Source organism: Schistocerca nitens, chromosome 4, assembly GCF_023898315.1.
Source record: "Schistocerca nitens isolate TAMUIC-IGC-003100 chromosome 4, iqSchNite1.1, whole genome shotgun sequence".
Taxonomy (NCBI): Eukaryota; Metazoa; Arthropoda; class Insecta; order Orthoptera; family Acrididae; genus Schistocerca; species Schistocerca nitens.
Window position 1 is genome coordinate 306,732,695 of NC_064617.1, and position 26,671 is coordinate 306,759,365.

Below are 26,671 nucleotides of genomic sequence, written 5' to 3' on the forward strand. Positions count from 1 at the left end.
ATAACTAATGAGGAGGTATTGAATAGAATTGGGGAGAAGAGGAGTTTGTGGAACGACTTGACTAGAAGGAGGGATCGGTTGGTAGGGCATATTCTGAGGCATCAAGGGATCACCAATTTAGTATTGGAGGGCAGCGTGGAGAGTAAAAATCGTGGTGGGAGACCAAGAGAGGAATACGCTTAACAGATTCAGAAGGATATAGGTTGCAGTAGGTACTGGGAGATGAAGAACATTGCACAGGATAGAGTAGCATGGAGAGCTGCATCAAACCAGTCTCTGGACTGAAGACCACAATAACAACAACTTCAAATTCACATCATATGAATTATGCACAATGTTCGAAGTCATTTTCGAGTTAGTTTTATTGCAAGATCTACACAGAATAACTAATTTTGTCTTTAAAGTCTTCCTGATACTTTGTTGTTCAGTTACTTCCAGACAGCCTACACCATCACACTGTTTACATTTCGCCACTTCCTTTAGCCAAGAAGATAAGATACCCACATCAGCGACTTACAGATCAACTGCAAACAGCTTCATTGTTAACACAAAAATTTGAATCACCAGAAGGTGTGCCATGTGGGAGTTTCTTCCCTGAAGAACTGATACATAGGTTACTTTCTACAGTGTGGCTTGCTTTGTTTGTGAACTGGTTACCATGGAATTTCCTTTCATTGAATTTCTTGATCCGTGGCAGAGTTCGTATTTATTGCACACGAAAGGATGTGTACTTCCACAAATACATGTAGCACTTGGGCAAAAAACATTCAGCAACACGTGAACAAACTGCTTCAGAGAAACAAAAGTAAATACTAGCAAAGATAATCGTTTACAGACACTAGAAACCTACACTGTTGCCAATATATACAATGTGTCATACGTATAATCGCTGAAAGCAGAACGTACACAGTTCTTTTCGAAATAATACTGGTTTCTGTAACAGGAATAAAGCGGGCGTGGTGGCATAAATGACCATAAATTTAAAATTACGCATATATAAGTAATTTTTCATTTGAAACACTATATTGTATATATCAATGTAATCAGGAAAGAGTATAGAATTTAATAAAGTCATAAAAATTTCGATTTTTCCACCATTTGTAAGTACCTTGTATCACTAAGTTAATTCACTACTCCGAGGATACTTACCTCTACGTTACTCATGTTGGCAGATCTTCTAGATTCTAACTCTGAACTATTTACATCGTCTGTTTTGGTGACGGAATTTCGAAAGTCTGTATTTAGTAACTCTGCTTTGGCAGCAATGTCGTCGATAGTATTTCCATTGCTATCGCGGAGAGGAGGCATTGACTGTGTCTTGCCGCTAGCATACTTTTCATACGACGAGAATCTCTTTGGATTTTCTGCCAGGTTTAGAGAGAAAGTTTCGTTGTGGGAACTATTGCAAGCATCTGGCGTTGTAAATACTAGCAAAGATAATCGTTTACAGACACTAGAAACCTACACTGTTGCCAATATATACAATGTGTCATACGTATAATCGCTGAAAGCAGAACGTACACAGTTCTTTTCGAAATAATACTGGTTTCTGTAACAGGAATAAAGCGGGCGTGGTGACATAAATGACCATAAATTTAAAATTACGCATATATAGGTAATTTTTCATTTGAAACACTATATTGTATATATCAATGTAATCAGGGAAGAGTATAGAATTTAATAAAGTCATAAAAATTTCGATTTTTCCACCATTTGTAAGTACCCTGTATCACTAAGTTAATTCACTACTCCGAGGATACTTACCTCTACGTTACTCATGTTGGCAGATCTTCTAGATTCTAACTCTGAACTATTTACATCGTCTGTTTTGGTGACGGAATTTCGAAAGTCTGTATTTAGTAACTCTGCTTTGGCAGCAATGTCGTCGATAGTATTTCCATTGCTATCGCGGAGAGGAGGCATTGACTGTGTCTTGCCGCTAGCATACTTTTCATACGACGAGAATCTCTTTGGATTTTCTGCCAGGTTTAGAGAGAAAGTTTCGTTGTGGGAACTATTGCAAGCATCTGGCGTTGATGTCAGCAATAAATTACGAGCTTCTGTAAAAGATCGCCAATCTTGGAGATTTCGCGTTCGTTTGAATTTGGCACTTTTTTTCGTTGTTTTGCAACAGTGTTCTGAACCGTTTTGTGTACCAAAGGGGATCAGCTCCGTCGTTTGTTAATTTATTTGGTATAAATCTTTCAACTGCTGTCGATACTATTTCTCTGAATTCAAGCCATATGTGATCTACACTTGCATTGTTAGTTTGGAAGGAGTGGAGACTGTCTCTCAGGAAGGTGTCAAGTGAACGTTTATCTGCTTTCTTTAATAAGTATATTTTTCGTTTATTTTTGGAGGATTTGAGGGTTGCAATATTCAGTCTCACTAAGACAACCCAATGTTCACTAATCCCTATCCGTGTTTTGATGCTCTTTATTAGCTCACCTATTTGATGCTAAGAGGTCAAGGGTGTTTTCACAACCGTTTACTATTCGCGTGGGATCACGAACTAACTGCTCGAACGAATTTTCAGAGAATGCGTTTAGCACAATTACGGATGATGATTTGTGCGTACCTCCAGTTTTAAACATGTATTTTCGCAAATATGTCGCTTGTAAATTAAAGTCACCACCAACTATAATTGCATGAGTCCGGTAAATGTATGAAATTAAACTTAAATTTTCCTTTCAGCAAATGTATCATCTGAGTTGGGTGGTCGGTAAAAGGATCAAGTTATTATTTTTTCCGGTTGCCAAGAATGACCTCTACCCATACTAACACAAAGGCATTATCTGCTTCAGTTTCGCTAAAGGATAAACTACCTCTAACAGTAACGAACACACAACTGCCAACTGTGCTTAGCATATTCTTTCGGAACACTGTTATGTTCTTCGCGAAAATTTCGGCTGAACTTATATCAGGCTTTAGCCAGCTCTCGGTGGCTATAGCTATCTGAGCATTAGTGCTTTCTATTAGCGCTTGGAGCTCTGGTACTTTCCCTACAAAGCTACGACAATTTAGAACTGTTATGCTGATGGTTCCTGTTTCTACGTTATTCCTATGTTCGAGCTGCTCCCTTTGAGACAGATTCTCTTCTTGCATTGGCCTAACACGCTCTAACCTAAAAAATCGCACTGTCCGCGCCACACTGTCCCTGCTACCGGTGTAGCCGCCTCCTGTATGTAGTGGACTCCTCAACTACTCAGTGAAACCCAAAACCCTATCACCCTAAGGCGCAATTGAAGGAATCTGCAGTCTACACGGTCGCAGAACCTCTAAGCCTCTGATTCAGACCCTCCACTCGGCTCTGTACCAAAGGTCGGCAATCAGTCCTGTCGTCTATGCTGCTAATGGTGAGCTCTGCTTTCATCTCGCAAACAAAGCTGTCAGCCTTTAGGACTGACCTGCACGAGCGCCTAATGTGACGCCACTGGACGTTTTTCTCTCCAGTAAACTCAAAGATGAAGTCTATGACTAAGTCCGACGACCCAAGAAAATATAAAGCAACGCATTGATGCAGCATGTGCAATGATATCGGAGGAATCTCTTCAGACTTTCCAGAAGTCTTTACACCTGAAAACGTGCATTGTGATAGACGGTGCGCATTTCAGACACTTAACGATGTAACTAGAAGTTAAGGAAGTTTTTATGACCATATACTTCTGTGCCTTTATTTTTCTTGCTGTCGTGATTTTGCGGTGTAGATGTATACTCTGACTTTAAACCCGTGTTGTGAAATTATTATTTAACATTCTATATACTTTAATTCAGTTTTTACAAGCCTATTCTATTTTTACGTGCGGCATACAATGAAGGCTCTGGTAGAAGCAAGAGCAAAACTATTACAACCCTTACTGGCAAATCATCATTCGATGTCTAGAGCGATTAGTGTTAGTTATAAATTAACCTGTTGTCCATATTGTAAGTAGGCTCTCTCAGTTGCGTCAAACTGGAGAGCCCTTTCAGCCTGCGAGAAAGTTCAATATTAGACGAACTTCCGCATAAGACAGGTTCAAATGGTTCAAATGCTCTGGGCACTGTGAGACTTAACATCTGAGGTCATCAATCCATAGACTTTGAACTACTTAAACCTAACTAACCTAATGACATCACACACATCCATGCTCGAGACAGGATTCGAACCTGCGACCGTAGCAGCAGCGCGGTTCCGGACTGAAACGCCTAGAACCGCTCGGCCACAACGGCCGGCTCATAAGACAGGAAATGGCTTCTTGTTGAAAAACAGATAACGCTAAGTTATAAATACTTAATCGTATCCTGAAGGGGAAAAGACCGTTGAATTCACCTCTCTTAGAAAAGTGACAATATCAGCAGAAATTGCAGGAGTTCAGTTTGAAGCAGCGAAGTTCATATCGATAGCTCTGTAATAATTCACAATGAAAAGATATTATGCATCATGTTGAGAGGCTTTTTCCACAGTTCTTTTGTGTGGAACCGGAATTACAATGTCCTAAAGTTTCAGGAAATATCTGATTTAAACAGCCTAGCTGAATCACTCTGTTTGTTATCTTACTGAACACTATCGCTCTAACTGCAACAGCAGCCAGATTTTCACCAAAGTCACCTTTTCAAAAGTGTGTGCATAGTTCTAAAAAGTATGTTCGAACTAAATCAAAGAGCATAATGATGTATGTTTCTCTCTAAAAAATAAACTTTTTCGCTATCTTGACTTTGTAATATGATCACGTCAAGTACCATCAGTGAATTTTATTGCCATTTATCCCAATGTTCCACGTCGCCAATGTTACTAATAAGTGAGCTAATGAGTCTTGTGTTGCTCCTTCAATTTTGTTGTATTTTTGATATATTCTTGGCACATTTACTGAGCTAAGCTTTTGCAGTAAATGAATTCGTGATTTAGTTGTTCATTTGGAACAAGTCTTGAACCTAAAAGACGGTTACCAATCACTAATGCTGTTTCTCCCACACTTAGCTCTATTTACGCACAATAAATTGTGTTTCGCAGATCGTTAGGATGCTTTCTTTTTGTCATCTTCTCGGGAAGTGGTAATCTTGGTTCTCAAATAGTCTTCATTTAAGTACTAATAAATGAGAAAAATTCAGTATTTCTCAGTAAAATATTAAGAAACCCTATTAAGGACTAAAGACTTATTACCATTCCATCTGCATATGGAGCGTGCAAAGAATGATTGCTTAAGTGCACCTGTGCATGCTGCTAGCATTCTAATCTTGTCTTTCTGGTCCCTACAGGAGCAAAATGCAAGGAACTTTAGTATACTTCTAGATTCTTCACTGGGATTATTGATATTTTGGAAATAGGATTTTGCAGTACAGTTAATGTCTATATACAGGTGTCTGCCGATTCATGTTTTTTAGCATTTATTTGATATCCTCGCCTGAGTCAAAGAAACTGGTCATTCGTTTTGCCCTACTTTGATATCCCTGTTAGGCCTGTTTGATATGTGTACCACACACTCGAATGCTATTCTAGGATGAGTCAAAAAATGTTTTGTAAACAACCTTCTTTGTAGACAGACTGCATTTTTCCCAATATTCTACCAATGAAGGAAAATCTTCCACATGCTTTACCTACTATGTAACTAATGTGATCATTTCATATCCCCACATATCAAATTCCTCCTGTTCTCCCTTATTAACACTTTTGAAAGTAAAACACAATATCCAGTTTTTCTCTTGTCATCACAATCAGGAAGGAGATGACATTGAATTCTTCATACTTAGTTTGAATGCATTAACGAAATTGCAGCATTAACTTTCACTTTTGTTATTTATAATCAAAATGGTAATATGAAATTCACCTTCAAGCCGTAAAAGATATATAGAGAACTGTGGAATTTCAGAAATACTCGTACAAAAAAACAACAGTGTTATGACATTTTAGTTTGACCTGTAATTTTACTTTCTAAATGATCCTTGTAGTTACGCAGATTACCTCTACCAAGTGCATTCAGACATACAAACTTACAATATGGAAATGATGTGGCCGAGTGAGGAGTGACTGGTCATATACAAGCATATAAATATTAAATTTTTCTTAGAAATTACTGAAGTTCTATATTTACTAATTAAGCACAAAATTTTATCCAGAATCTATCTGAATGGTCAAAAAACAATGCAGTCTTTATGTTTGTGTTATAATCATAATACAACTTTTGGTTGATTTGGCAAGTTTGACTGTAATCTAGGTATTTGAATTGTTTCTTTTAGTTGATTAAGAACTCTACAGACGACTATTGATCTTAATCCTTTTATGATGCTGCCAAACCAGCACAATAAACTACAGTATTACTGCTTTGCTGTAGACAACTAACACTATTGATAGAGAAGAATATGTCATGACATTAGTGATGATAAAAATAGACACACAAATTGTGTACATCTCTTTGTTTAATTAAAATTGTATAATCGGTACTGTTGTTTTCTGGGAAAATGAAAGAGATTTTATAGACTGCCATCAACAAATTATTTATTTAATGACATTTATGCATTGGATAAACATGGATATTACTGTTCCAGGTTAACTGGGATGCAACTTACACCCTGGGAAGAATGAAACAATAGACACCATGTCTAACCGAGAGCATATGGCGAAGAGCTTGCAGTAGCCAAAAAGTATGTTCCAGATGCACTGAAAAAAAGAAAGTCTGTTCAGTCTTACTGAAATATAATATGTAGTTATTAATGCTATTAAAATATTTGTAATATGGACAGAGACCATCTGATCACCAGGTGGCTGCAGATAGATTCACACAGAGATATAAATTTTTTGTCTGAATAAGTATCTAACTGATGTAGTAGGTGGAAGAAAAACAGTGACATGAAAGAGATTTGTAACGCTTAAGATTACTGGAAAATCCACAGAGAATTTCAGTCCAAGGAAGCCTTACGAGATAAACTATCTCGCGAGTTGCCCTTGACTCTGGGTCGTGTATGATTCTTTAATGTAACTTCAGGGCTTATAAATTTACTTTCCTTCAACAATTTTCTGTTTTTCACCAGAAGATGCCTCTACGTTCAAAGTTTAGCAGTTATACATGTTTGAAGTATTTTGTAATTATAGTACAATCTTGAGGCTGTTTTATATTATGGTCAACAAATAACAAAGGAATTCCTCCAAAGCTGCAGCAGTTTCCATTTTTACCTTTGCTACATGTTTCAAGTTCAGATCAAGATCTTTCCATGGTGATGATACGAACTTTCACAAATATTTCAACGAAAATAACCAATTTTTTAAAATGTAATATTACTGGATAGATATAAAATCTACTGAACAATCAGCAGCAGGAGAAAACTCAGATTAAAGTTAAGAAATGTGCTAGCTTTTTGGAGCTGGTGGCTCCTTATTCTGGCAGAAGGGCTGAAGGGAAAGGGAGAGGGATGAAGGAAAACGACAGGCGAGGTTTAGGAAGTGTGGAGAGTTACAGTAAAGTCTTCCAGTGTAATAAGTAATCAAGATTGTCTATCATCCTGATAGGAGGGTGATCTATGTATGTTAGAATGAATGAAAGGACAATTATGATTATATGTAATTCTTCATTAGATTTTGATCTAAATCACCCAATAATTCCTAAACTATGTCATTTACCAAATATTACACATTGTTGAACATATTGTACCTGCTTGAGAGTTTCTCTCCCATGAGAGCTGTTGGATTGCTAGCACAATTTCCAGCATTGAAGTCGTCCCAGCTGCCACACTGATATGCCTTAAATCCTGTTCCTGTTGTTATGGATTCAGCAAAGAATTCAGTTGATCGGCCATGACTACAGGCACCTGTGAATTTGCAGAATGAAGATGTATGCATACATTTTACTGTAGTCATTGACACAAATGTGAATATATAACGAATTACCAGACAATATTACGTGCTACATTAGCAAACATCAGTCAGTAATGATTAAAAAAGAAGAACAGCAAAAATCTGGAAGTAATATTGTGGCTGTGAAGAAACTGTCCTATTAGACAAATAAGGTTTTTTCTGTACCTACATTTTTATTAATAGAAATACCATAAAATTGTATTGTCACTAGTGACTCACCCTGGCTTTGCAGTACTGAGTATATATAGCTGGATGACTCGGCCACAGTGGTAATAGATTGTATACACAAACCTTGGTTGTGAATCAGACTATCTATTAGTCAAAATCAAATCAAAATCTCTACAGTGGTTCATAAGGTTAGGCTTCACATACAGAGAGAAAAAAGTGGTGGGGAACTTTAATTCATTATAGTTCAGTTGATCTACATGAAACATTTATGAATTATATACATAAACCTTCCATGCAAATCAGTTTAGCTATTAGTGAAAACTGTATCAAAATGCCTACAGTACTTCTTGAGATATGCCTTCACATACTGATTGAAAAATGTGGCAAGGAACTTTAATTAATGCATAGATAAGGATCTATTTTGTATAACATATTTAGGTTTGAAAAAGAGTAACATATGTCACAATGGATTGCTACACATATGTGAATTGTTTGATAAATTGAAGTGTGAAAACTGCAAATCTGAGGTTGTTTATGACAAAAATAAATGTTAACTTTTTGCAAACCAGGTCATATAATATCAGCATCTATACCACATTTAATTAGGTTGGTATGAAACAGCTTGCATGTCAGTACTTCAACTGTGTCTACTTCTTGTAAAAGGACTTAAAAGAACATAATTTCATAAAAAACTAACCTGTAACATCAAATTCACAACCAGGCTGAAATTTTCCACCATTTGGATAGAAGTCAGCTGTTCCCATAGCATCATACCATCCTAGAAGTCCACCATTGGTATGTATCACCTGTACAAAGCCAGCATCACTTGCATCAAGACGGTCTGCGGCAGACTCTGAGCCGAAGAGTGGTGCTGCTGGGTCCATGCCTGTGCAGATGAAATCAGACTTATGATGAATGGACTTCTGATAGACAAGGTAGGACAATATATTTGTATCAACACATTCTTCTTTATTCTAGTTATTACTGCAATTAAATTCAAACTGTTTTCTATGGCAAAAAATCTTCAATGTAGTCACTGGTTCTTCATGGGAGGAACAGTTTCTTAAGTGTATCGTTTAAGATGTACTTGAAATTAATGAACTGGATCATTGGTGATTCATTTAATAATCTCATGTCTCTATATCTGTTCCCATGAAATCATTATTTTTACACATTTCATGGCTGGAAGACTAAACTTTTTAGGGAAGCTTTACTTTCTCTGAATTAATATTCTGACTTAGACTATAATACTGAGAAGCTAATTCTGCCTCCTGCTCTATGTATTTTTAATGTTCATGTTTGACTAAAGCAACAAATATTGACATGGATCAGTACTTAAAAATTATTTATTTTGTTTCTGAAGATCATTTTGCATTTATTGAAACTGATATTAAACAGTCAGAACATCACTGTCATTAATCAATGTTAATTACACCTCATAGATAAAAACAAAAATGGAGTAATAATAACAAAATAGTACAGTAGACTTAGTTGAGTTCAAATTATGGATTTACGTTAAGTATATTCCTATAATTTAAGAAAGTTGGAATTATCCAAGCTCGTGATAAAGATGATGAAATTCAAGACAAACGCAAACGATACTATCGATATTCCTTGAAAGACATAATCTAGGCGTTGTTATTTCTGTTTGCGATGAACACGTTAACAACTATGATGTCAGTCTCAAGTATTTGCACAAGAGGTAAAGACATGACAAATACAGAATGTGTTTGTAAAATGTTCTGACCAGTAAAAGATAATGATGTGACTATGGTTATAATGTACCATAAGCCTTCGTAAATAAACAAAATTCATCAGGAGTAAAAAAGAGAAAAGGCAGGAACGAAAATGTGCAAAAAGGTAGTAGAGATGACAAATGGAAGTATGAAACATTCATAAAATTGGTCCATGAGGCTAATAAGACAAGAAGTTACACACTCTGTGACAGAACAGCAGACATATAAACAGCATCTTCTGTTATTAATGCATTTAACAATGTGACTTAAAAAACCTCCGACCTGTAATTCTGTTCAGTCTTCCTGCAGTAACACGATTTCCTGCAACACCACAGACGTGAGCGCCTAGGCTGTGTCCTACAAGCTGCATGTTATTGGTGCTGGCACCAAGAGAAGCAAGCCAGTTGATGAAAGTTGCCACTATTTCTCCAACTCCTGTTACAGCAGCTTTTGCCTGAGCATAATTCCAGTTTCCTGCTTCCGCTGACCAGTCTATGACAATAACATTGTAATCTCCAGCCTGTATCCAGCCTAAAAATATGCAAATAAATTTACTACTGTGTCTGAAATGACGAAGTTAAAGGCATTTAGTTGTAGCAAGGGCAATATACAAAAAAACTAATTATCCTAGTTATATGGGAATTAAATGTTATTTCAAATTGAGGAAGTTCATAGAAGTTACCTACCACTTGGCCAAGCACCAAAACAAGACAAAACATTTATATTTTTCTACTTTCTATGTATGATGTTCTGATTGCATCCCCACGAACGTCCTTCTGCTGCTCTTGTGTTTGGGTTGCACTAAAAATTTTTATTATATACACTACTGGCCATTAAAATTGCTACACCGAGAAGAAATGCAGATGATAAATGGGTATTCATTGGACAAATATATTATACTAGAACTGACATGTAATTAAATGTTTACCACTGTGCAAGGAAATACCAATATTGTGGAAAGATTTCCTTTGTAGCTTTCCTGCTGTCCTTGTGCAGAGCATAAGCATAGTGTCATGTTTATTGCACCTAAATTTATACACCTCTGCAATAAATTAATTGAAAGATTTCATTACAGGTTAGTGCTGCAGAAACAAATATGTGAAATAGCGTATCCTACGCTCTCATGTCTGCTAAGTGGAAGACTGACTGTATTGTGCACAATCCTTAGCGCTAACTGCACTACATATAGCAAAGCCATACATAAGTTTCTTCTATAGGTAGTTGAGAGTTTTTCCGCTGTATTTTAAACAGTTTTTTGACTTGTTTCCCGGAAATATAAAACAAAATTTCAGTCTAACTACCATATATTTGTTCCACAGATCACTTCTTTCCAAAAGAGAAGAGGCTGCCTGCAGAATTGTGGCAGAAATACAAAGTAACAATAAATTTCTGAGTTTTCTTCAAAGCTAAAACACACACACACAGAGCAACTAATGTTAACTCCTGATCCAGTTGGTAGTTTAGATTTGAATAATGGTTTGTCTGAAAGCTTAGTGTTTTGTCATTGTCTCCATATGTGTGTCCGTTACTCGCATCTGTTCTATTGTTGATCTATCCTCGTATACATATTATATTTCATACTGGATTATAGCATCAATGTATTACATATTTACATCAGTTTTTGTGTCTGGTTCACGATTTGTAAAAAGAAAGATAGTTTGAGAAATTCTGTTTACTGTTTATTGTTTACTGAACTCATAAAATGAAGCACAGGGCTATCGCCATGTATACCAGTATCAAAGAATGTATGATTGCATGGAGTCATAAATCTGGAAAAAGGTGTCGCTGTGATGAAGGGGAAAAAGTTTTTTTGCAGTTTAGTTTTTAGAAGCACATCTTCTTTTCCTCTTACTAATATGATTTACTTTTATTTTTTTCATTTCATTTTTCTGTACTATGTTTTTAATGTTTGTTATTAAGAACATGCTTTTAAAAGTGGTAATGTCTTATCTGAAGAAATTTCATGATTTGTAGTGTCAAATTTTTGTGAGATGAATACCGTTATTATGATAGAATTTGTGGCTGGGTTTAACATAGTGAAAAGCAACTAATGTGTGTGAAACTTACTGGCAGATTAAAACTGTGTGCCGGACCGAGACTCGAACTCGGGACCTTTGCCTTTCGCGGGCAAGCACTCTACTGCAGGAGAGCTTCTGCAAAGTTTGGAAGGTACGAGACGAGGTACTGGCAGAAGTAAAGCTGTGAGGACGGGGCGTGAGTCATGCTTGGGTAGCTCAGTTGGTAGACCGCTTGCCCGCGAAAGGCAAAGGTCCCGAGTTCGAGCCTCGGTCCGGCACACAGTTTTAATCTGCCAGGAAGTTTCATATCAGAGCACACTTCGCTGCAGAGTGAAAATCTCATTCTGGAACTAATGTGTGTGTCACATCATTGTCATACCTCTTATAAGCTCACTTTACTACTGAAGCCTTTTTAAACCACAGTTTACTACTAAAACCTGATTCATAAAACTGAAAAAACTGAGTCTGTTTGACTGAAATGAGGGATACATGTATTTTGTTTCGAATTGATCATAAATATTGCACTAATACAAACTGAGAAAGTGTCTGCTAAATAAGCTACACAAAGGCAGTGATATAGCCATTGACTTATATCACTCTATTTAGTAATTTCGTAAAGGATTGTGTTGTATTCTTCGATCTGCAGTATATTTTTCATTAGACTGAAAATAATAGATACCTGACGTGAGATGTTAAAAAAATTCAATAACTGCAGTTAAGATTTCTGTTACCTGCGATTAGTATTCATTGTTGATGGTTGGAATTAAGTATTATTCATTTGTGCTGAGTCTCCAAATTTGTATTATGTGATATACACCTCATTATTTTAAAGAACAGCACTTACCATCACGGATTGCACTCATGTGATCCCCTTCGTTCATCCATCCATGTGTAACAAATTTCGTTTCTTTTGAGGCAACGAAGTTCCCAGTATAAGAGCCACCAGCTGTCAAAATTTGAGGGCTGCTTGGGTTTGATCTGTTGAGGAACAGAAGTCACTGTTGACAATGTATATATATTTGTTTGATAAATTAAGTCATTGTTTGGGACATCCAAATTTGTGATTTGAGGCGTCATCATGATTTCCATGGAAATTTTTCTTAGTGGTCAATTAGTGCTGTAAAATGATTAAAGGATATTTTGGTGTGATATCATAGCACAGAAACGTTCACGCACATCAATGATACACGCATATGAGTGGTGGGCTGCGAACTAGTTCTCGGCAACCAGAAGCTCGAACAATTCTTAAAAGTGTGCCTGTACAACTGTCTCCCAGTGAGGGCTCGGGCTTCACAGAGGGAGTTTTATCATGCTTACTGGGTAAATCAAAGGAACATATTACGTGACATGGCTCCTGGCAGTATCTTCCCATTTTCGCCCATTTGTCAATATCTTTACAGAGTGTAAGACGCAACATTATCTCTCACACAAGCAAAAGCATTAGCAATTGTGTCGGGGACGCTGAATCAGCTTGGCACGGTTCTGATCCTGAACATTTGTTTCATTTACGAGATTGCTTGTTGGGTCTGGGGGCCTTTCAGTTGAACGACATCGAAGAAAGCTTGCTCTTTTTAGTCCAAGCACTTCTCCGTTGGTCTTCCATTCTTAATGTGTCCTCTTGGTTTTTGCCCATATTGTATGGTACCTGTTTCTACCTATAGCTTATGCTTATTTTTATGAGTATTTCAAACATATTGCACAATTTTAGCTTGTCGAAAGATTTTTCTAATTCGAGAGATCCCATGAGAGTCTCTTGATTCTTCTTATTTCTTGCCTCTGTTACCAAGTACAACGACAGAACTGCGTCTCAGGTGACTTCGCCTCTCCGAAAGAGGAACTGCTCATTATTTAATATATCCTCAATACTCTTTTCCTTTCTTTTCCATATTATTCTTATCAGCATCTTGGATAATTAATTGCTGAGGAGTTTGTATGTTTAAAAGTATTAACTATAAATTAAGAGGAAGGGAAAAAATGTGTAGGGCAGAAAGGAAACTATGATAAATCGGTACAAGATGAAGGTTCACGTTCGTGGTACATGATCTAAGCCCTCCGGCATCCAGTGATAATTACACTGACACTGGAACAAGCAGCAGGTTTAGTGAGGTGAGTTGGAGGTAGGAGGGGTAACGAATCAAAATTAGGATATGCTACACAGAGTATTGACGTCATTAGATGAAAATTAGTATGAAACGATGACATACAGGGGGAATATATGGGGGACCTGTTGAGAGACTGATGACTGCAAATATGAAAGTTGCTACTCTGTAGTGATAATCTAGAGTTGTGACTGCACATCCTAGTGGTCAAGGAAATTGAGTCATATAAAATTAGAAGTAAGTGGGTGAATAAAAGCAGAGGTAGTATAATTTTGGGATTCCACTTTACATATACCTCAGGACTTAAAAACGGATGAAATATTCGCAATGCTGCGAGACATGAAGTATCTACACAACCACGACAGCTTCAACAAGTCACTGCGTATGATTCCAACATTAAATATCACACTGATTTCAGTATTAGACATAACGTTTACGCAGAAGAGATGCAAGAATCAAATATTACCACTAGAGTGCGTATTACAGTTAACAGTAACTTGTCTTACTTTGTGTAGAGCTCGAAGATGACGTCACTCGTATCGACCCGCACTTCCGGCAAAGGCTGGGTCAAGTCGTAAAGCTCGACTCCGCCATCCTTCGTGGGAACCAGCTCCCACCGACGAAGATGGGCTGTGGGGAAAAAAAAAATTACATCTATGCACAATAGTGGCATGCGATTCTTTGAGTTACAGACCTACAACATGAAGAGCTAACTTGTAAGAGTGCAGAATTTCGTTGGTGTTGAGTAGGTGGGACCTATGAAATGGAATAATCGTGTAGACTCAGTTGTAAATAAGGCAGGTCACGGACTTGGTGTCATTGCCAGAGGAGTGGGAAAATGTCGTCAGTCTGCGAAGGAGACTGCTTACAAATAAGTTGTGCTTCCCATCTTAGAATATTGCTAAAGTGTGTGGGATATATACCGAACAGGACTAACATGGTATTTACCAAACATTTAGAAAAATCGGCGGCAGGAATTTTCGCAAGTTTGAATCGCAGAAGAGCGTCACGGAAACGCTGTGAAATGTAGTAGTAGTAGCAGTAGTAGTAGTAGTAGTAGTAGTAGTAGCTTTATTCTCCCGTAAATCTCTTTTTACAGGGATATAGGACATGTCGAAGAGACTTCTAGCTAGAGACAATCATTGGATTTACTTCTGGTATACAACACTTTTTTTTACAAATAACTTATTAAATTATGTAATGCCACACTATTCACTCATATCTCACTATCAGTCACTGCACACACTATACACACATTGTTTCATAACACTTCACTCACTACACACAAAAACACACACACACACACACACACACACACACACACACTGGTGATCTCTGGGCCATTTTCCGAACCGCAACTTCCCATTTGCCACCCTGAATCGGTAGAACTTGGAGATGTACTGTAATCATTCCGCGAAAGCCTTCTTATAAAGTTTTGGAAACCAGTGTAAACCAAAGAATCTAGAGATATTCTTCCTTCCCCTATTTATCGCTCCCATAGGGACCCTGAGCACAAGATCAGACCAATTGCAACACGCAGAGACACTTCAGCAAGCATTTTTCCAGCGCTCTATGCGCGACTGGGTTAGGAAGAAAACGTGACATGTGGTATCATACCAACTACCCTCTACCCTGCAGTCCATGGTGGTCTGCATAATACGAATATGAATGTTCTGATTGCATCCCCACGAACGTCCTTCTGCTGCTCTTGTGGTGGTTTCACTAAAATTTTTTATTATATACACTACTGGCTATTAAAATTGCTACACCAAGAAGAAATGCAGATGATAAATGGGTTCATAGATCCTGAGAAATCAGTACCCAGAAGAACCAGGGATCGGGACGTGGCTGCGCGATCCGTTACAGCCATGCGGATAAGATGCCTGTCATCTCGACTGCTAGTGATAGGAGGCCGTTGGGATCCAGCACGGCGTTCCGTATTACCCTCCTGAACTCACCGATTCCATATTCTGCTAACAGCCATTGGATCTCGATCAACGCGAGCAGCAATGTCGCTATACGATAAAGCGCAATCGCGATAGGCTACAATTCGACCTTTATCAAAGTGGGAAACGTGATGGTACGCATTTCTCCTCCTTACACGAGGCATCACAACAACGTTTCACCAGGCAACGCTGGTCAACTACTGTTTGTGCATGAGAAATCGGCTGGAAACTTTCCTTATGTCAGCACGCTGTAGGTGTCGCCACCGGCGCCAAACTTGTGTGAATGCTCTGAAAAGCTAATCATTTGCGTATCACAGTCGGTTAAATTGATCTTCGTGGTGTAGCAATTTTAATGGCCAGTAGTGTATAACTGTGTGATCACCCCATACTTACGAATATTGGTACATTCACATGGTATATACGAGAGCAGCTGCTAAAAGAGATTTACCAGCGAAGCAACTGAGTATGGCATAGGAAAGTTTCAACAAAATGTGGCATATTTTACGGCTACATCGTAAAAATTTCCTATAATCGCCGTATAATGTGACTACTTCATTTTTCTATCCAACGAACAGCTAGAGTGAAATGACAGTTACTTCGTTCTTTACCGCAAAAAATATTTGCGATCTATAAGACCAATAGCGAAGGAGTTTCTGCCTGCATTATGTAGAACAACTCCAGGTGTAAATTCACAAAGAGAAATAGCAATCAGAAATACTTCTATTGGTAGCATTAGCATATAGTCCATAAGCTGTACTCTGTTGTGGCTCAGAAAGTGTATAAATCAACGCGATACCGTTGGCAGAAAGGTCGATATTGTACAAAAAAATAATATTTTCCCTGTTATACCAAGATAACAAATGTTTTTCTGCTAATTCTTGTATAATATCTTGCCTGGCACTGATAAATGTTAAACGATAACGATTATCTAAATGCTATAAGGAGGAAGCGTATTCGGAATGATAACTTATACTGAAATAGAAAATGAAACGATCGTATGGCATTAATGGCCGGGAGTCCGCACACAGAGAAGCTCTGCTGCCGAGTTGCAAGTCTTTCCAGTTGAGTCTTCTCAGTTGATGGCACGTTTGGCGATTTGCATGTCGATGATGAAATGATGATGAGAGCAACACAAAACCTAGTGGAGAAAATTCCTGTCCCTGCCGGGAATCGCGGCTGGGCCCGCTGCAACCCAGTCGAACGCGTTGACCACTTAAAATTTTTTAAAAATTCCTGGCAGATTAAAACTGTGTGCCGGACCGAGACTCGAACTCGGGACCTTTGCCTTTCACAGGCAAGTGCTCTACCATCTGAGCCTCCCACGCACGACTCACACACCGTCCTCACAGCTTTACTTCTGCCGGTACCTCGTCTCCTACCTTCCAAACTTTACGGAAGCTCTCCTGCGAACCTTGCAGAACTGGCACTCCTGAAGGTAGGAGACGAGGTACAATTTGCACGGATGTCTTGTGACGTCCCTCCAGACCAAACGCAACGAACAATACCGAAAAAAAAGTGATAGAGCACTTGCCTGCGAAAGGCAAAGGTTCCGAGTTCGAGTTTTACGCTTAATGATTTTGCGTCTCATCCTTGTGGAGATACCATGCTTACCCTGTCCGTATCGTTCGAATGTACCACGGAAGCGAGTACCACTCAACCAAGGGTGCGGGCCATCGTTGATTCGTATAGTGCTACATGCTACAATTAGGAATTTTGAATTCTTCAGTGTATAATCTAGTCTGTGAATAGTCAGACAAATTGTAGGAGAAGTGGTTAGTAACACACACTGTTGTTGTTGTTGTGGTCTTCAGTCCTGAGACTGGTTTGATGCAGCTCTCCATGCTACTCTATCCTGTGCAAGCTTCTTCATCTCCCAGTACCTACTGCAACCTACATCCTTCTGAATCTGCTTAGTGTATTGATCTCTTGGTCTCCCTCTACGATTTTTACCCTCCACGCTGCCCTCCAATGCTAAATTTGTGATCCCTTGATGCCTCAAAACATGTCCTACCAACCGATCCCTTCTTTTAGTCAAGTTGTGCCACAAACTTCTCTTCTCCCCAATCCTATTCAATACCTCCTCATTAGTTACGTGATCTACCCACCTTATCTTCAGCATTCTTCTGTAGCACCACATTTCGAAAGCTTCTATTCTCTTCTTGTCCAAACTAGTTATCGTCCATGTCTCACTTCCATACATGGCTACACTCCATACAAATACTTTCAGAAACGACTTCCTGACACCTAAATCTATACTCGATGTTAACAAATTTCTCTTCTTGAGAAACGCTTTCCTTGCCATTGCCAGTCTACATTTTATATCCTCTCTACTTCGACCATCATCGGTTATTTTACTCCCTAAATAGCAAAACTCCTTTACTACTTTAAGTGTCTCATTTCCTAATCTAATTCCCTCAGCATCACCCGACTTAATTTGACTACATTCCATTATCCTCGTTTTGCTTTTGTTGATGTTCATCTTATATCCTCCTTTCAAGACATTGTCCATTCCGTTCAACTGCTCTTCCAAGTCCTTTGCTGTCTCTGACAGAATTACAATGTCATCGGCGAACCTCAAAGTTTTTACTTCTTCTCCATGAATTTTAATACCTACTCCGAACTTTTCTTTTGTTTCCTTTACTGCTTGCTCAATATACAGATTGAATAACATCGGGGAGAGGCTACAACCCTGTCTCACTCCTTTCCCAACCACTGCTTCCCTTTCATGCCCCTCGACTCTTATAACTGCCATCTGGTTTCTGTACAAATTGTAAATAGCCTTTCGCTCCCTGTAGTTTACCCCTGCCACCTTCAGAATTTGAAAGAGAGTATTCCAGTCAACATTGTCAAAAGCTTTCTCTAAGTCTACAAATGCTAGAAACGTAGGTTTGCCTTTTCTTAATCTTTCTTCCAAGATAAGTCGTAAGGTCAGTATTGCCTCACGTGTTCCAACATTTCTACGGAATCCAAACTGATCTTCCCCGAGGTCGGCTTCTACCAGTTTTTCCATTCGTCTGTAAAGAATTCGCATAAGTATTTTGCAGCTGTGACTTATTAAACTGATAGTTCGGTAATTTTCACATCTGTCAACACCTGCTTTCTTTGGGATTGGAATTATTATATTCTTCTTGAAGTCTGAGGGTATTTCACCTGTCTCATACATCGTGCTCACTAGATGGTAGAGTTTTGTCATGACTGGCTCTCCCGAGGCCATCAGTAGTTCTAGTGGAATGTTGTCTACTCCCGGGGCCTTGTTTCGACTCAGGTCTTTCAGTGCTCTGTCAAACTCTTCACGCAGTATCTTATCTCCCATTTCGTCTTCATCTACATCCTCTTCCATTTCCATAATATTGTCCTCGAGTACATCTCCCTTGTATAAACCCTCTATATACTCCTTCCACCTTTCTGCCTTCCCTTCTTTGCTTAGAACTGGGTTTCCATCTGAGCTCTTGATATTCATACAAGTGGTTCTCTTCTCTCCAAAGGTCTCTTTAATTTTCCTGTAGGCAGTATCTATCTTACCCCTAGTGAGACAAGCCTCTACATCCTTACATTTGTCCTCTAGCCATCCCTGCTTAGCCATTTTGCACTTCCTGTCGATTTCATTTTTGAGACGTTTGTATTCCTTTTTGCCTGCTTCATTTACTGCATTTTTATATTTTCTCCTTTCATCAATTAAATTCAATATTTCTTCTGTTACCCAAGGATTTCTATTAGCCCTCGTCTTTTTACCTACTTGATCGTCTGCTGCCTTCACCACTTCATCCCTCAGAGCTACCCATTCTTCTTCTACTGTATTTCTTTCCCCCATTCCTGTCAATTGTCCCCTTATGCTCTCCCTGAAACTCTCTACAACCTCTGGTTCTTTCAGTTTATCCAGGTCCCATCTCCTTAAATTCCCACCTTTTTGCAGTTTCTTCAGTTTCAATCTGCAGTTCATAACCAATAGATTGTGGTCAGAATCCACATCTGCCCCAGGAAATGTCTTACAATTTAAAACCTGGTTCCTAAATCTCTGTCTTACCATTATATAATCTATCTGAAACCTGTCAGTATCTCCTGGCTTCTTCCATGTATACAGCCTCCTTTCATGATTCTTGAACCAAGTGTTAGCTATGATTAAGTTATGCTCTGTGCAAAATTCTACAAGGCGGCTTCCTCTTTCATTCCTTCCCCCCAATCCATATTCACCTACTATGTTTCCTTCTCTCCCTTTTCCTACTGACGAATTCCAGTCACCCATGACTATTAAATTTTCGTCTCCCTTCACTACCTGAATAATTTCTTTTATCTCGTCATACATTTCATCTATTTCTTCATCATCTGCAGAGCTAGTTGGCATATAAACTTGTACTACTGTAGTAGGCATGGGCTTTGTGTCTATCTTGGCCACAATAATGCGTTCACTATGCTGTTTGTAGTAACTAACCCGCACTCCTATTTTTTTATTCATTATTAAACCTACTCCTGCATTACCCCTATTTGATTTTGTATTTATAACCCTGTAATCACCTGACCAAAAGTCTTGTTCCTCCTGCCACCGAACTTCACTAATTCCCACTATATCTAACTTTAACCTATCCATTTCCCTTTTCAAATTTTCTAACCTACCTGCCCGATTAAGTGATCTGACATTCCACGCTCCGATCCGTAGAACGCCAGTTTTCTTTCTCCTGATAACGACGTCCTCCTGAGTAGTCCCCGCCCGGAGATCCGAATGGGGGACTATTTTACCTCCGGAATATTTTACCCAAGAGGACGCCATCATCATTTAATCATACAGTAGAGCTGCATGTCCTCGGGAAAAATTACGGCTGTAGTTTCCCCTTGCTTTCAGCCGTTCGCAGTACCAGCACAGCAAGGCCGTTTTGGTTAATGTTACAAGGCCAGATCAGTCAATCATCCAGACTGTTGCCCCTGCAACTACTGAAAAGGCTGCTGCCCCTCTTCAGGAACCACATGTTTGTCTGGCCTCTCAACAGATACCCCTCCGTTGTGGTTGCACCTACGGTACGGCCATCTGTATCGCTGAGGCACGCAAGCCTCCCCACCAACGGCAAGGTCCATGGTTCATGGGGGTCAGCGACCCCAGTAGTCATTAGACATCATGAGAAAGCAGAATGGGCCGCTTTGCGGAACTCACGGATTTGGAACGTGGTCAGGTGATTCGGTGTCACTTGTGTCATACGTCTGTACTCGAGATTTCCACACACCTAAACATCCCTACGTCCACTGTTTCCGATTTGATAGTGAAGTGGAAACGTGAAGGGACACATGCAGCACAAAAGCGTACAGGCCGACCTCATCTGTTGACTGACAGAGACCGCTGACAGTTGGTAGTAATGTGTAATAGGCAGACATCTATCCAGACCATCACACAGGAGTTCCAAACTGCATCAGGATCCACTGCAAGTACAACGACAGTTAGGTGGGAAGTTGATTTCATGGTCGAGTGGTAAATGAAATGAGCGTATGGCATCGTTGGCCGGGAGGCCCTATCTGGAAAGTTCGGCCGCCAAGTGCGTCTTGTTTCAGTCGATGCCACATTGGGCGACTTGCGCGCCGGTGAGGAGGATGATATGGTGATGAGGACAACACAACACCCAGTCTGCCAGCGGAGAAAATCTCCACCCCAGCCGGGAATCGACCCCGGGCCCACTTGCATGGGAGGCGAGTACGTTACCACCCAGCGAAGCAGGCGGACTATCACCCCAGTAAATGCCAAACGAAAAATCGCTTGGTGTAAGGAGCGTAAACATTGGACGATTGAACAGTAGGAAAACGTTGTGTGGAGTGACGAATCACGGTACACAATGTGACAACCGGATGGCAGGGTGTGGGTTAGGCGAATGCCTGGTGAACGTCATCTGTCAGCATGTGTAGTGCCAACAGTAAATTTCGGAGGCGATGGTGTTATGCTGTGGTCGTGTTCTTCATAGAGGGGGCTGGCACCCCTTGTTGTTTTGCGTGGCACTATCACAGCACAGGCCTACATTGGTGTTTTCAGCCCTTCTTGCTTCCCACTGTTGAAGAGCAATTCGGGGATGGCGATTGCATATTTCAACACGATCGAGCACCTGTTCATAATGAACGGCCTATGGCGCAATGGTTACACGACGATAACATCCCTGTAATGGACTGGCCTGCACAGCGTCCTGACCTGAATCCTATAGAAAACCTTTGGGATGTTTTGGGAGGCTGACTTTGAGCCAGGCCTCATCGACCGACATCGATACCTCTCCCCAGTGCGGCACGCTGTGAAGAATGGGCTGCCGTTCTCCAAGAAACCTTCTAGCACCTAACTGAACGTATGCCTGCGAGAGTGGAAGCTGTCATCAAGCCTAACGGTGGGCCAACACCATATTGAATTCCATTATTACTGATGGATGGTGCCACGAACTTGTAGCTCATTTTCGGCCTGGCGTCCGGATGCTTTCGATCACATAGTGTATATTTCGTTTTCTTTTGAATTCACAAGTATTCCCCATTTCTTGCTCACTGTCTGTTGGCCACTTGATACAGATCTTCGTAGCTGGGCCCTGATCACCATTTTGAACACGAAACAGTAAGGCAAAGCAAAGTCTATATGGATGCTATACTTTTGTGTTGGACTGTGATTGTGTAAATCGCAGTTAACTCGGAACTGATTTTCGTTACTAGATACTGATACCCTTTAGAAGCAAATGGACTGTGAAATGAATGAAAATTTCCAGGATCTTTGAAGAAGCCACAGTAAGAAGTGTGAATTTACTGCGCATGATGTTACCCGGTTTTGCAGAATGAACTATCTGTTGGCTTAAGTTACGTTACTGGCAAAACGGGGGAAAGTTGTATAGTAACCAAATGTTGAGAATTTTCAATCGCTTTGCTAAAGTATCCAGCCATAAGAATACAAACCTGTATGAGCTGGAGGAAAATGCTGGCAGTAATGAGAGGAAACAAAAATTATCTTATCTCGTGTTTCGTAAAGCCTACATTGACCTTTACAAAGATATCATAATATTTGTCCTGATAGACTTAGGAAAATCGTGGAAAATCTAAATCACGATAGTAGAACGGGATTTGAAAATCGCTCCTCTAGTCTGGCAATAGCTTCGCCGCCACGCTCTGAACAAATGCGTGAACAACAACTTCGAAGAAAAGTAGACGAATGTTTCAAGAATCTCAGCATATATAAAATATTCAAAATTGTTGCTTCATTTTTCACTGTAACGGAAAATCTGTACTCAATTACAGTTTTCGTGTTTTCGATTACAAGCCTTTGGTACGAATAATGTCGATTGATTATCGCAAAGCAGGTTAATGAGTATTTTTTTGTCATTTAGAAAGCATCTCTTTTCCTTGCAGTCAAAGGAAAACGTTTCTGCTCGTTTCACTGCTCTACGTTCTGGTCACAATGAAAATTTTGTATTGCATTAGTATTTCTCTAAATGGTCTCTAACGGTAACGGGGACTTTGGCCATAGGACATGGAAAGTTCTGCATATTGTATCAGTATGTTCTCCTAGCAGCATGGCAGTTCAGTACTTTTTTCCATGATCAAACAGCTAGTCCACCAGTTCATCACATGTTATGTAAGCTATTTACGTTTTACATGGAAATGACGTGAAACGAAGTCGTTTCCGGGGTACTAACATAAATATTTAGAGTTGGGTGTTTCTAAAGGTCAAAAGCAGAACCAGGAATCGCACTGGGAAAAGAAAGCCACACACCTAGGTGCTTTGGTAGCGGTTTATCGCAGACAAGAGATGCGAAGGCTGCATAATAGAGGCGAGGAGTAAGTCGGATTGGATACATAAGATGACCATCAGAGCAGACAACAAAAAGTGTGCAGTAGTAACCAAACGCGCAGCGAATGGCAACAAAAGCGGGAAGGACTATAGAGACACAACTTCTGATTAAAATTCGATGATGCACTGAGATACGTACCTGAAAGGTTAGAGGAAGTTTTGGTAGAATATTATATAACCCTGTTATGGAGAAGGAGCCTACATAAGGTTCTAGTCGGAGACTACACAGAAAGTACGATGACGAACAAAAATTGCCAGAAGAATAATGGAGCCGTGCCGAAGGTATAAAATGAGAGTGAGGACAACACACATCAATGTCGAGCCAAAGGAGATAAAAACCTGGGATAGACCATGGACCTGCATTGTCAAATTTCAGATAGACAGTGTTGCAAGACGAACTGTTACCAGTAATGTTCTCAAAAGTACTGGATGATACGATCGGATGATGGAGAATAAGAAACGACAAAACAAGAATACAAAAGAAAGAACGATGTCAAGAAGAGCAAAATGGCACATTTGGAGTCCCTGGTTTTTGAAGATGGCCGACCTCGGTGGCCAGGCGTTTCTAGGCGCTGCAGTCCGGAACCGCGCGACTGCTACGGTCGCAGGTTAGAATCCTGCCTCGGGCATGGATGTGTGTGATGTCCTTAGGTTAGTTAGGTTTAAGTAGTTCTAAGTTCTAGGGAACATATGACCTCAGATGTTAAGTCCCATAGTGCTCAGAGCCATTTGAACCGTTTTTTTTTTGTTTTGTTTTGTGAATGACGTAGCAGTAATTGGTGACCTGGAGAAGAGTAGTGATAAGAATCACCAACAACACGGCAAAAATACTGAATACCCTATAAGACAAGAAAACATGTGAAGGTACCGCGGAAAAGTTGGGCAATTTAAGCAACTAGTGTTGTGAAAGAGAGAAACTGAACTGGTGAGGAGGTAAAAGAAAGGGTAAAATGGGTGGGAATTACGTACTATTTAGATAGAGACGTTTATAATAAAAATAACATATGAAGAGACTCAAAATTACGTACTACAAGACAAGAATAGGGAACGCGGTGTTATTTTCGGCTAATACCGTAACACTGGGAAAATATGCTGTAGAGCAATAAAAAAATAAAAAAGAGCAGTCTCTTTGGAGGGGTACTGTAACCCAAAAATTAGAGAAAAAAGACGGGACCGAAGATCAAGACAAAAACTGCGCTGGAAGTTTAGTACAGCATAGAAGAATCTGGACTCAAATGAACGATACTGCTCGAGACATAATGTGGATGGGCTTGAGTAGAATTTTTAGAAGAGAGTGGGAGAAACTTTGCAAGACAAGAGTAAAAAGTGGATTATTAAATTTACTACACTTAGGAAGAATTGGTCTGACACAGAAATCAAGATGTGAGAGAATGAGAACTGAAGAAGAAACTATACATCAATTAAGATACCAGAGATCAGTGATAAAAAATGACAGAGAAAGAAAATGAAGGGTAACCAGTCAGACAGAGAAGAAAAGAGACACTGAGGATATCTAAAGAACAAAGGGAGAGAAGGAGAAAAAAGGTGAATATATTTTAATGGGAGAAGAAGAAAACCCAGCTTATAAATAACCTTCCTATCGTCTTACACAGACCGCCACACAGAAAAAAGAAAAAGAACAAGAGGAAAGCATGTGCACTAACTAATTAATTATTTATGTCATATATTACAGAATAAAAGTTCGTTTTTAAGGTTATTTTCGGATCTGTTAGAAAGTTACATCATTGAGAAGATGAACAATAATATTAACTGATTTCTTCGTCGATACGTGACAGAATATGAAAATTATATAATCAAAGAAACATTTTCATCACAAGTATTTAATTTTTCACGAATCGATTTTGTCACCTGACGACGGCGTTAGAAACTTAAAACCTCTTCGTTATCAAAGAAATAATAGTTGCAGAACACGAAGAACGTGTTTCCTTTCTGGTTTTGTGATGAACAATTTGTACCTCAGTGTAATTGGCCCATATTTCGGACACAATCAATTTTAGGGAGAAGTAAGGATGGTATTAATTTTCGTATTGTAACATACTTGTGAATATTATAACTCGATTACAATACTGAATGATCATTTACACTAAAAGTCAGTCGTAAATGTATGTTTTGTGATGCTATAGTAATGTCTCGCTCTTTGAATGTGCCATAATTATAGACGAATACTACATATAATTCACGTGACCCCTTCGTCTAATGAAAACTTTCTCTGCAGTAGATGTTTCCCATGAAATAGTATTCCATATCATATTAGTGAATGGACATAGTTAAAAAGTTTACTTCTTGCTTTGTTTCTAACTGAAACCGACTAGTGATATAGATTATTGACAAAATTGATTTCTGTACGTTTTGAGGCACGGACCCCTGGTTCTCACGTCTAAAATGTGACAGATTGACCACAAAACAGTCTTATTCAGTTTCTAAAACCTTTTTAATGCAAGTACACTTACTTTCTAATATTGCAGCAACAGATACCTAATATAAATACAGGAGTATTGGAACAGAATCTCTTTGTGGCGTCGGTGAAACAAAAGTGTACACCGTTGTTACTAACCTGAGACTACTGCTGAGAGTATAACAATCAAAGCAATGACTTTCATCTTGGCAAGGCTTGTCCTACACCGTGCAATCCAACACATATATAAAGGGGTCCTTATCAGCAATTGTACCCGTTGCTGATGGAAAGATAGCGGGACGGTTTCACTACTTCTGTCATCAACATCGCTCATAGTTCGTTATCAATAATTTAATCTCTCGTATCGGTTAATTTGCATTTGATTCCTTCCTATATAAACAGCTGTATTTACTACTAGTAACAGTCGTTGACAGAAATATAGTTAAGCCCAGGCCGCACACGACAGGAGCTGCTTTCGTTGCATAGAAAGTTAAACATTACTCGTGGACAATGGGATGAGAGATGAGACCACATTTTGAAATTTTTTGCGATACGTTTCAGGAATCTGTTATTTTGATACTCTAATTAGGAATCAGAATCAACTGTATATATCTGTAACATGTATCGAGAAACGTGGCGAAATGATCACGACTTACTAGAGAGAAATGGGGAGG

The 26,671-nt window shown here is 39.2% G+C and overlaps 1 protein-coding gene across 1 annotated transcript; it reads right to left on the reverse strand.

The window, feature by feature from the left end:
* Nucleotides 1–6,435: 6,435 nt before the first annotated feature.
* On the reverse strand, nucleotides 6,436–26,202 carry LOC126252934 (pancreatic triacylglycerol lipase-like). The gene is made up of 7 exons (XM_049953928.1): nucleotides 26,157–26,202; nucleotides 14,353–14,476; nucleotides 12,592–12,725; nucleotides 10,012–10,260; nucleotides 8,691–8,879; nucleotides 7,623–7,779; nucleotides 6,436–6,634 (listed from the first exon to the last, which is right to left on the reverse strand). The coding sequence occupies exons 1-7, from the start codon at nucleotides 26,200–26,202 to the stop codon at nucleotides 6,577–6,579; spliced, it is 957 nt and encodes a 318-aa protein (XP_049809885.1). The 3' UTR covers nucleotides 6,436–6,576.
* Nucleotides 26,203–26,671: the final 469 nt, after the last annotated feature.